This window comes from Notolepis coatsorum (genome assembly GCF_963971535.1).
Source record: "Notolepis coatsorum genome assembly, chromosome: 3".
NCBI lineage: Eukaryota > Metazoa > Chordata > Actinopteri > Aulopiformes > Paralepididae > Notolepis > Notolepis coatsorum.
The window spans coordinates 118665874-118678467 of record NC_140167.1 but is presented as its reverse complement, the minus strand read 5'-3'; the positions used below and the strand labels follow the sequence as shown (position 1 = coordinate 118678467).

General features: G+C 42.8%; 1 protein-coding gene across 2 annotated transcripts in view; it reads right to left on the bottom strand.

Annotated features, from left to right (window-relative positions):
* The window catches only part of ranbp2 (RAN binding protein 2), a 114184-nt gene that overhangs the window by 703 nt on the left and 100887 nt on the right, over positions 1–12594 (bottom strand). For both annotated transcript variants that reach the window (XM_084310724.1, XM_084310725.1), the window contains exons 27-28: positions 6301–6574; positions 945–1294 (exon numbers count right to left, since the gene is read on the bottom strand). In XM_084310724.1, the coding sequence (XP_084166850.1) occupies positions 945–1294; positions 6301–6574 (624 nt within the window). The remainder of the gene's footprint in view (positions 1–944; positions 1295–6300; positions 6575–12594) is intronic.

The window sequence follows — 12594 nt, the reverse complement described above, 5'->3', positions numbered from 1 at the left end:
CGTTGATATTTTTCCTTTGATCCCCATTCTAAACACTCGCTCGGAGCTGCCTGTGTCTCCCTGGCACCGCTGCCTACGTTAAAATTGCAATGACGATTGAATCCTGCCAGGTGGCAGTATCGCTTACCTTTTGAACTGGGGATATCAGTTGTCTTTTAGTACTGAGGTACATCCGGCTGCTTCCCCCTCAAAGTGAATCAAGACATGGCAATCGGTCGGAGATTTGATGCTTCAAATCAATTGTTTCCCGTATGATAGCCATGCCCAATATACACTGGTAATTGCGATCACGATGGGACGACTGCGATTTATTCATTTTGGAGTACCTTCTGACTAAGGTAAGGTCTATTTTAGGTAACCTGCTGGTATTTTTTTTAACCTAAAACATGCTTTTATACCGATCAGTGTCGTATTTTACCTAACCTAAAACATGCTTTTGGTAACGATCGCAGTTTCGATTTAGTTAAGAAACATATATATATGGTATATACGGTACCTTTGATTTGGAAATATTTGGAGTTTCAGGGGAGCAACCCGAACAATTTGGGCATAATGCATATAACACAAACTAAAGTATGTAGAAATTAACTGGTTAGTCAGTGTTGGACTATAAACAATGCCTGTCAAATGAGCCATACTATTGTCTCCATAGCTATAATACAGAACACACGATGGGTCCGCAAACATCGCGAAAATGGTCAATAACGCTGGCGCCATTGAGTAGATGGGAAAACAGCGTGGTGGTCAATGAGTTAAGTTTTCCATAATTTTTTTTAAATGAATATAGATTCTCATCACCTGTCCCAACAACTGACCATATTCACACGACAGCCAATTTTGCTCTTAGCATGAGATAAGAGCAAAATGGCCTCCGTGTGAGTATGGTCAATAAGCACCATTTCTCCACACGATAACTTCTCCATTCCCCCCACCCCCCATCTCACCTGACACATGAAGTCTGTCACCACCCTGTGGAAGATGGAGTCTCGGAGGCCGAAGCCCCGCTCGCCCGTGCAGAGCACCCGGAAGTTCTCCGCCGTCTTGGGGACGATGTGAGAGAAAAGCTCTACGGTGACGGTGCCTAGGGCTTCCCCGTCGGCTGCGACGTTGAGGAACACCCGGGGGTTGGTATCCCTGGAGTGCTCCTGGACTTTGGACATCTGGGGGGAGAAGGAGGCGTCTCCCTCGAGCTGGCCCATGCGGACCTGACACTCGCAGAAGGTCTTCCTGAAGGACTCAGCCAGCTCCGGGGTCTTGAACTTAGCCGCCAGCTGTTCCACTTTGCCCTCGCCCTCTGGAGGGACAGAGGATACAGGAAAATAGTCAGTAGGGCAGGGCCAGGGGAGGAAACTAACTTTTTGGCTTACCAGCCAACTGGCGAGTATCTGATTTTTTTTTACCAGACAAACAGATTTTTTACCAGCCAAAAGAAATCGCTAATTGTGATAATTACTTCTTTGTATGTCTTCGTCTAAATTGATTTTCAATCATAGTAATAATCACACCGTGTCTCTACTCATTAATGTTTTATGCTAATAAATATTTTAAAAACAGTCTCTACTCTTCACAATATTAGCATAACACATATTAACATGAAAGAGGGATCTGTTCTGGACTGGGTTGGGCTGAACTGGGCAGTGAAAGATGCTGGGTTGGACTGGGTTGGGCAGTGAAAGAAAAAAACCGAAGTATGTTGTGAAGTGTATAGATAGATAGATGTGAACTGTATAGATATAGCAGTACTGTCTATCTGTATGTCGTGTATGTCATATGTTATGATGAATTGAAAATGGGGGACCCTGATGTAAACAAGACGAAAGTCTTTCTCTGGTCTGCATTCCCTTAACAATTGTGTGTATTGAGCCGTACTGTATTGTACCCATTCTGCAATCTGTTAATAAAGTTTTCAATCAGTCAATCAAGTTAACTTTGAACCTCGGTTGTCAAGCCACGTCAATGTTGTGTATGCATCCGAGTGTTCACTGTGCCTTTAAGACGGCACGGTGGCCTTACGACAGTGCTGTGAAGTTCCGTCAAGTGTTGTGGTAACGTCAGTTGGGTTGGTCTGCTGTTGTGCACTGTTTGAGCTAGCCCCTTTCGTGACTGCGATGTGCAAGCCAGGGGCTTTTGAGCATGAAATAAAATGTCTAACCTTACGTCGTAGTCCGGTGCGCAATAGACTAACATACACCTCTGTAATTTAAATGTGTCCTTGCCTTGGACTCGAGAGTTGTACTAGGGTTGGATGCAGTTCCCCGTTGCTCGTCTGTCTGTTTTCCATCTTCTGTGTTTAACGTTATCTGTTTGCGAGTGCTTCCTTGACTGATGGCCAGTACCACGGGACTTTTATTCAACATTCTATATTTCCGCGGGTTGGCCAGTACTGCAGGAACTTTTATTAAACATTATATATGTCCGCGGGTTGGCCAGTACTGCGGGAACTTTTATTAAACATTATATATGTCCGCGGGTTGGCCAGTACTGCGGGAACTTTTATTAAACATTATATATGTCCGCGGGTTGGCCAGTACTGCGGGAACTTTTATTAAACATTATATATGTCCGCGGGTTGGCCAGTACTGCGGGAACTTTTATTAAACATTATATATGTCCGCGGGTTGGCCAGTACTGCGGGAACTTTTATTAAACATTATATATGTCCGCGGGTTGGCCAGTACTGCGGGAACTTTTATTAAACATTATATATGTCCACGGGTTGGCCAGTACTGCGGGAACTTTTATTAAACATTATATATGTCCGCGGGTCTTGTGCAGTGCTCTCGTGGCACTGTCAACTCGCCAGACTGGCGAGTGGTCTTCATGAATCACTCGCCAAACGTAAAAAATACTCGCATTTGGCGAGTATAGTGGCCTAATTTCCTCCCCTGGGCAGGGCTGTACGTTAACTTTTTTTGCACATAGCACTGGTGCTACAGAGGTTGATAGTTATGTAGCACAGGCCAAAATCTTGTAGCACGAGTATAAAACATCTCTAAAAACAACCACACGTAGTGCAGTTCATCACTTAAAAGGTATGTCACTGGCAAAGGACACAAATCTTGCACACAGGGCACACAAAATCCAAACTAGGGCTGACCTTCGAATTTTTTTTTGGCAATCGAAGCTTCGGGGCCGAGCTTCGATTTTAATTCGAAGCTTCGAATAAAAAAAAATTAATGAATTTCTTTATTTATTTATTTTTTAATATTTTTTTATTTTTATTTTTATCTTATGTTGTGGGACTTGTACAGCACTTTGGTAAACTTTGTTGTTTTTAAATGTGCTCTATAAATAAAGTGGATTGGATTAATGAATTAAGTAGCCCCTTTCGTGACTGTGACGCAGCCAACACGGCTGTGTGATTTAATTCAAGGTGGATCGCTGTTGTCGTTTGAACAACTTCAGATTTCATGGGAACTACCAATTCCCCAAATCAAGAATGTTTAAGATGAATGAAGTAAGATTTAGATTATTTTAAATATGGCTTGTGTAGACTAAACTATGCACAGAATTACGTCAGTCTACAAGGTCCGGATTCTACATGGTCCGGCAATGTAGACCTTGTAGACTCCACTACAGACCAATTATCAGTGAATGTTCATGCATTTTTAAGAATGGTATTGCATGCATTTCTACATTTTATTTCCTATTTTGTTTATTCATCCCAGTATCTTTCTTTCTTATGTGTGGAATTCTACAAGGCATTTACATTCACATTTACATTTAGTCATTTAGCTGACGCTTTTATCCAAAGCGACTTACAAGTTCTGTACGACAGGTCATCAGGAAGGATACAACTCTATCAGCTGAGTAACAATATTCATCAAAGTGTTGCGTGTTACAGTGTAGGTTAGTTTATTAGGACAAGTGCATGACAGTAAGGTTAGTTAGGGTTAGATTTTTTTTATTTTATTTTTTAAATTTTATTTCAGATAATGGTTGAAGAAGTGCGTCTTTAGTCGACGGCGAAAGATTGGATGGGATTCGGCTGTCCTAACTGGGGTGGGTAGTTCATTCCACCATTGTGGGGCAAGGACTGAGAATAGGCGTGTAGGTGGTGTATATGTGTTTGAGGATGATATCCTTCAAACAGGCAATAGTGATGATATAATTTGGGCAGTGCTGAGCTGGGTTACTTTCCTCCAGTTTATTTGTCCCCCGGCCCCACCCAATGGCCCCATGCACACACACACCGAAGTAAAAAAAAAAAAATTGAAAATATATATATATATATATATTTTTTTTAACTTCGATTTTTTTAATGTTCGAAGCTTGTGCCATCGAACGAAGCTTCGAAGTATTTAAGACAGCCCTAATCCAAACCTTAACAAGAAAAGTTTTCAGACAAACATTTTCTCTTTATTTGCCCATAATGGTAAATTGCAGGGACATGTATACAAGACATCAATATGTTACGCTTCAAATTAGCAGTGCAAATGTTAAAATTTGTCATACAATGTTTTTTCTTTAAATGGTATAGAACAAAAACATGTGTGTGTGCGCTTGTAGTACTCCTTGAATGAGATCATCACACACACACACATTTGCATTAATCAGGAGTACAAGGAACTCTGCATACCTTTGTTTCACAATGACAAGTGCTTTATAAATTAAATGAATTATTATTATTGTAAATAACACCATGAAAGGTTTATTATTTTTATGGGTAATTATCTGCTTCATATTTGTGATGTTACTGGTTTCAGTGTGTGCCTAAAGTGATCAATGTGTTGGGCGGTTTTATAGAGATCTATGCCAATTAATGTTCATGTATATCTGGGACTTTTATTATAAGAATTGATAGAGGCCTACTACGGTATGTGTATATGTGACCTTTATTTTGAAAACCGTGTTGCTGTGTTGCAACACAACTGTGTTTACATTTGCGCTTTTGACAGTGAAATGTTCAATTCAACTTAGCTCGAAGGAAAGACGCTAATCAAAAAGCTTTAATGGACCTGTATGAGGCCATATCTCTTACGGTGGGACTTTGATTGTTTATAGAAGAGGAATGTAATACTATGCAAAACGAGAAATAAACAGTGATTTTACCAGCATTAAGTTGCAAGCTGCTTTCATATACGGGGATCCGTGACAATTATTACTAGTATTACCTTATTTGCATATTGTCTTGTTATTAGATAGATTGATACTTTATCGATCCCCACAGGGAAATTTAAGTAGCCAGTATTAAGTATTGAAAAACGTCCTAATAGTGGGCTACTCGCCATAATACATGGCTGTGCTCTAGTTCCTGTTGCCCGATCAGCTTGTTCATTGGTTTTCCATTTATAAATAAATTATAAATGGAAAGCCAATGAACAAGCCGATTATAAATTATAATGATTAGAACATAGACCATTTCACATTATTTGTTAGAAGTGTCCGTGTCACCGTCAATCATCACTGCCAGGTCAGACTTAATTTAATCGGCTATGGTCTCCATCATCTCTCCATATCGGACGTGGTTGTCATAAGATGGACTGATATCCGCTCCGTTCTTCTTGCAGAGCAAAATGAGCGGCTTAAACTTATTGAAAGGAAGTTCTTCTTTGGTGATGCAATAGGCCACATTCATTTTCATCTTCACAGTTTAGGAATTATGGAATTTGGTGTTGGATGTACGTAGACGGGGACATGGTCTTTAATTGCATGATAGACTACAACTACCAAGTAGAATAGTGTGGCCCAGGCCCATTATTCACTTCACACGAAAAATCTTCAAATATATTAGAGATATAATCAACTTGTCTTCCCATTAAAGAGATCTAACATGCTTATATGTGTTAAAATGCAGCAAGTCAAGTCACTTTGCATTGATTTCTAGCTTGTTTCTTGGATTTTAGTATTGGGGAAATTCTCCAATACAGATACCCTATTTTAGCCTGGTATTGGACCGATAATAGGTGCATCTCTAAATAAAATAGTCTGTAGAAGAGCAACAGCATCAACTATTGTCACTGTCTTTTCATATCATTACAAAAACAACAACATATTTCTGCACTTGGACAAAACACTTCCTAACCTTTCTTTGCAGGTGGCATCTGAATGAGTTTTTTTTTAATGCTCGATTTTGGTGGTGTAGCAAATTTAAATTCAAACACTAGACCAGAACATTTCGAACTCAAGAGGTTAGCAACAGGTTTGCAATCCAGTGACGTGTGTTTCTCACACACACGTGTTTCTGACAAAAGGTACAACCTTACAACTCTCCCAAACCCAGGGAACATCTTCAAGAAATATTTTGCAGCCAGCCAGGAGTAGGCCTCTTTGCATTATGTTTCATACGGGTGTGTGTACCTGCGTGGTCGGTGGCGGTCCAGATCAGCGCATAGGCCGACGTGTTCATGGGCTTGAGGTCCATGGTCGGGCAGATGGTGTGATTGGCGCACACCCTCAGCACCTGCTCCCTCCTCATCAGGACACGGTAGAAGCGATTGGCCGGGTGGAAGAGGATCTTGATGTCGCCCACGCCTCGCTCCTTCCACTGGTTGAGCTCACGGTCCCAGCGGTAGAGCTTGGTGCGCTCCTTGAAGAGGATCTCCTCGTCCTCTTCGCCTGACTTGGTCTCCACCTGGAGGACACATTGAGTAACAGCGAACACACTTTAAGACCAAGGGTTCCCCCGGAGCTCCCGAAGGATTATGAAATTACTTCTCCATGACTTCTGGTTATACTTCTATTAAAAATTGTGCTATAAGATTTTGACATCCAAGTACACACAGGAATTTACAACATACACTAGTCCGTTTTTTACTTACATGGATGAACTATGAACAAGGGTAATCTAAAAGTAGGTTAAATAGTTACTTTTGAACACAGTGTCTCAAAAAAAAGAAGGACGTGACATTGCGCTCGTCACCAATGCAAGAGACACCGGTATCGAATCCGGCTGTCAGCGTTGCCTCCGGCTTGGGCCGGCCGTCATACTAACTCAATTGGCAGAGTTAGCGGGTGGAAGTCGATGGGTGGTAATCTGGACGTTGTAAACAGCGACTCCTACAGGTCGGTCAGGGCGCCTGCACAGCAGAGACAGGAAAATGGCGGGGGCAGTGTGTGCCTCCTACACGTTACTCCTCGCCAATGAGTCCGCGCTGGCAGGTGAAAAGATGGGACTGGCTGCCTCCACATGTATCGGAGGGGACATGTGATGGGCTTCTATCCTCCCTACGACCGGCCAGTGGGGGGCACATGCGAGCAACGATCAAGACAGGGGAGAATTGGCACGGCTAAATTGGGATGGGAGAAAAATAGAAAAATGGAGAAAAAGTGGATAAAAAAAAGAAAAAAGGACGCCTCAAGGCAGGAATGACTTCGAACCGACATGTAAAAATAATGGTAATGGTCCTTTAACTGGTTCAGCGCCAGATGAATGAACATGAATGAACATGAACATGAATGACCACAAGGTGGCGCGATACAACGTAAGGAGGACAGTGACAGAGGCCAAACGGCGCTACAGGGATAAAATTGAACTCCAGTTTGAACAGGCTGACTGCTATGTGGCAGGGGCTCAAAACGATGACAGACTACAAAGGCGCCTCCCTCAAACTGAACAGTGACATCTCCTTAGCAAATGACCTCAATACCTTCTATGCGAGGTTTGATGCTGGTAATAACAACACCAGCCTAGGGCTGGGCGATATAACGATAACGATAAATATCGCGATATATTTTAATAATCGATATCGAATATCGAAATTTAAAAAAAAAAATCAATTTTTTTTTTTTTTTTACCTGCAACAGGGCAGTTTTAAAACCAGAGACAGTGGACAGACTTGTCTTTCTTGCCTGCAACTTAAAGTAATGGCTTTGCTTGTCCAAATGACAATACTGACCAAATTCAGATTTCTTTTTCTCTTGTCCATTTATTTTGTTTGCTTTCTAATTTAAAATACATTTTGAAACCGTCTGTACACAGTAGGCTATGTGTGCTAGCAGAACTAGACTCCAGTCACGAGTCACAGTGCACATGTGCGGTGGTTTGTCCACCAAAAAAGCACCAAAAGATAGAAAATAAACTAGCAGAGCCAGAACTGTTCAACTCCTCTGGAGCCACAGCCAGCAGAGAAGCCGGTTTACTTTAGCTTTTAAACCAGCTGCAGCCTGAGAACTGGAGTGTGAGGGGATGTAACACTAAAGATGGCGGCAATGACAAAGAATTGCTGCAAAATAAACATACATCTGTTAAAAAAAACACTGCTGATGGAGACTCAGTGTTCAGGGTAACAGAGCATGAGGTGAGGCGGACCTTTAAAAAAGTGAATATCAGGAAGGCAGCAGGTCCGGACGGCATCGCCGGCCGCGTCCTAAAAGTCTGTGCCGACCAACTGGCCCCGGTATTCACTGACATATTTAACCTGTCCTTAGAACAGGCTGTCATCCCCACCTGCCTGAAGAAGTCCACTATTATCCCTGTACCCAAAAAATCCAAGCCTGCTTGCCTCAACGACTACCGCCCTGTAGCTCTCACCTCCATAGCCATGAAGTGCTTTGAGAAGCTAGTAAAGGGCTACATCTGCTCCTCCCTCCCCATCAACATGGACCCCCTGCAATTTGCATACCGCCCCAACAGGTCCACGGAGGACGCCATAGCCCATGTGCTGCACACAGCAGCATCACACCTGGACAAGAGGCAGGGGAACTATGTGAGAATGCTATTCATCGACTACAGCTCGGCATTCAATACCATAGTCCCCTCCATACTCATAGCCAAGCTCAGGGACCTGGGCTTAAACTATGACCTCTGCCAGTGGGTCTTGGACTTCCTGATGGGCAGACCCCAGGTGGTGAGAGCAGGCAACTGCACCTCCTCATCCATCACCCTCAACATAGGGGCCCCCCAGAGCTGTGTTCTGAGTCCCCTCCTCTACTCCCTGTCAGGGTATCTGCAGGTTTAGCCCAGTCAGATTTAAGGCTTTTTAAGACTTTTTAATGCCACTCAGAATTAAATTTAATACCAATTTCACAATAACAAAATGGCAAAAATCATGCAACGACACCAATTAGTTTAAGTTTAGGGACACATTGGTCCAAAGATGTTTATTAAAACATAACTTGGAAACTTAAAAATCTTGAACTTAAAGGAGTAACTGGATTGGATGAATTTCAACAAAGGGGTGACCAAACATAAATAGCAAATATAGCTATACAAAATATACCAGGGGCTAGGGATGCCCCGATCACGTTTTTTGCCACCGATCACCGATCGTCGTGAGCCATATCGGCCGATACCGATCCGATACCGATCGTTTTTGATTAAAAGAAATTAAAATTTATTTTATATAATTTTTTTTCTTTTTTCTTTATAAAATATATATATTATATAATTAGACTTGTACTTGTATTATCTGCGAGACATCGCCACCATGCAATAAGCTCCACTGTCTGTGTGTACTCTAGTGTCTAGTAGCCTCCAGCTACGGCCAGGATTCTCCGGAGCTGCAGCTGGACCTATACTCGAGTAGCCTCGAGCTACGGCAAGGATTCTCCGGCGCTGCAGCTGGACCCTAGTATTGTTATAACGTTAAATCACATTCACAAGCCCTCAGCTCGAATACGCATCTAATCAGTGTTATAAGACATTGATATCAGGAGCTATCTGTAGCTACTGCTAGCCGGATATATAACGTTAATACAACGCCTCAGTGAATTATTTAGTTCAATGGGACATTTCGTTTTGAACAGTGAACTAGCTTGCGCTAACGTGAGCTAACAGCTAACCGGTATCATACACTCTACTAGACTTTGTGGAGCGTTTGTTTATGTCAGGAGCTATCGGTAGCTGGCCGACTAGATACCGTTCGGTTAGACAATGCCTCATCATGTATTAAACTAAAAGTGAATAGTTGACTGGGTCGTTTTGTAACGGTAGCTAAGCTAATGTTAGCTCAAGGAGACGCCGTCCTTCCGTGTCCCGTCTCACTAGACTAGACCTGTGTTTACATGCGTACGGGAGGGGCTGGAGGAATGAGCAGACGCCGCACCAGCGGTGTCTGAGACAGAACTCAGCGACAGCGTGTGAGATCGGAGATTTGATAAAGTCAAACTGTATCTCCCGTTAACAGTTTTCCCCCAGATTTCATAATAAAACATAAGATGACATGGCATTTTATCTTTCCTTTCTATGGCATTTTTAAGACCTCTGAAAATGGATTTAAGACATTTTAAGACAAACTAAGGCCTTAATTATTGATAAACAAATTTAAGACCTTTTAAGACTTAAGGATCCGCGGACACCCTGCCTGTACACACACGACTGTGTGGCTCAGCGGAGTAGCAATACAATCATCAAATTTGCTGACGACACAGTGGTGGTGGGCCTGATCTCTGCCAACGACGAGAGGGCCTACCTGGAAGAGATCAAGGTCCTGGCGGGATGGTGCCAGGAAAACAGCCTCTCCCTGAACGTCAGCAAAACAAAGGAGATGATTGTGGACTTCAGGAGGTCGGAGGTCAAGGACTACAGCCCCCTCAGCATCGACGGGGCACCGGTTGAGAGAGTCAACAGCTTTAAGTACCTCGGAGCCTACATATCCGAGGACTTGACATGGACCACACACATTGACAGTGTTGTGAAGAAGGCACGACAACGCCTCTACTTCCTCAGGCGCCTAAGGAAGTTCCAAGTCAGTCAGAAGATCCTTAAGAACTTCTACTCATGTACAATAGAGAGCATCCTGACTGGCAACATCACCTCCTGGTTTGGGAATAGCACTGCACAAGACCGAAGCAGACTACAAAGAGTGACACGTTCAGCCGAACGCACAATTGGAGGGGGGCTCCCCACCCTCCAGAACATTTACAACAAGCGTTGCAGGGGCAAGGCTAAGAGAATCATTAAAGACTCCAGTCACCCGAACAACTGCCTCTTTGAACTGCTGCGGTCAGGCAAGCGATACCGGAGTCTCAAGGCGAGCACAGAAAGACTCAGAAGAAGCTTCTATCCCCAGGCCATCAGGCTGCTAAACGAACAATGAACACTACACAACAACAACCATCAAACGCACATAGCACACACATCCACACGCACTTTAAACAAACACACTGTAGCACCCACTCCACACACTTTATAGCACACACTCACTTTAAACAAACACACTGTAGCACCCACTCCCCACACTTTATATTTATTGATGAAGGATTGCACTACAACTCGTACACCTTACTGTAAATTGTACCTAAATTGTACCTCATCCCATTTCTGCTTTGCACTATATAGTACTGTACATTAGTACACTGCATAGTATTGTATATTATATGGTAACTCAGTTACGTCTATTCTGCATCGAACATTGTACATATGTCTATACTGAACACTGTGACCTCATTTTCTACTTCTAAATTACATGCTATACTATGTTATTTGATACTATCTTGTCTAGCACAGTCTCTGGAGCGTAACAGTAAGAAGCATTTTGTATGAAAGTATTCTGTACTTCTGTATGACAACTATTAAAGAAACTTGAAACTTGAGATGTCGCTGTGGGCATATGGCCGTGTGTGCCAGCGCTGTAATGAATGGGGATACATGCCGGTGTTTGCAGTGCTAAAACTATATTAAATATTCTAGCTATGGATCTAATAGGGGTGTAACGGTACGCGGATACGTACTGTACCGCCTCAATGTGGTCCTCCGGTACAGTACGCGCACCGAGCGATTGCAACGGTATGGAACCTTTTTTTGCGGAACTTAAATCCCCCCGGCCCTAATATAACGTGCACAACTAACCGGATAGCCCCGCTACCTAGCACTATGAATTGAAAATGGGGGACCCTGATGTAAACAAGACAAACGTCTTTCTCTGGTCTGCATCCCCTTAACAATTGTGTGTATTGAGCTGTACTGTATTGTACCCATTCTGCAATCTGTTAAGTTTTCATTCATTCCCTCATCCGTATTTCAGCCAGCAAGTCATACCACCAGCTCTATAAACTAGCCCCTTTCATGACTGTGATGCAAGCCCTGCCCCTGTATTCAAACATCACAGTCATGAAAGGGGTTATGTATAAACAAGCACACGCTACAGTTGTCCACGACTTATCCTCCAAGGCATCTGTCTGCTATATAATAATCTTCAGATTTACTTAAGTGTTATTAGTAGGTTACAGCAGTAAGCATTAGTTTGCTCAGTCAATTATGGCCAATTCGTTTTATATTTAACACTATGGTCGCCAAAAACGCCTTACCACGTCATTGATATCAATATTTCAAAAATCTGTGATCGCAATCATATTTCTCCCCCGGAGACTTGAGATTAGGGGTGCACCGATATATCGGTCGGGTATCGGTATCGGCCGATAAGTGCCTTGTTGACTGCTATCGGCCTATCGGCCGATAAGCTCAAATGTGCCGATAGCAGTCGCCGATAACTAACCATCCATTTGTGTAGCGTCAAAAGGCAAAAAAAAAAAAAGTTCACTCGCGACCCACCTGTACAACGCCCGCCGTCCCCCCCCCACACACACAAGCTACTGCATCAAAGTTACTATTTATGATTAACAAGGCATTCGTTTTGTGGCATTAACGTTATATAGTTAGTGTTACACGGACAATAACATCAGCATATTATTATTACCCATAGCAGCAAGGCA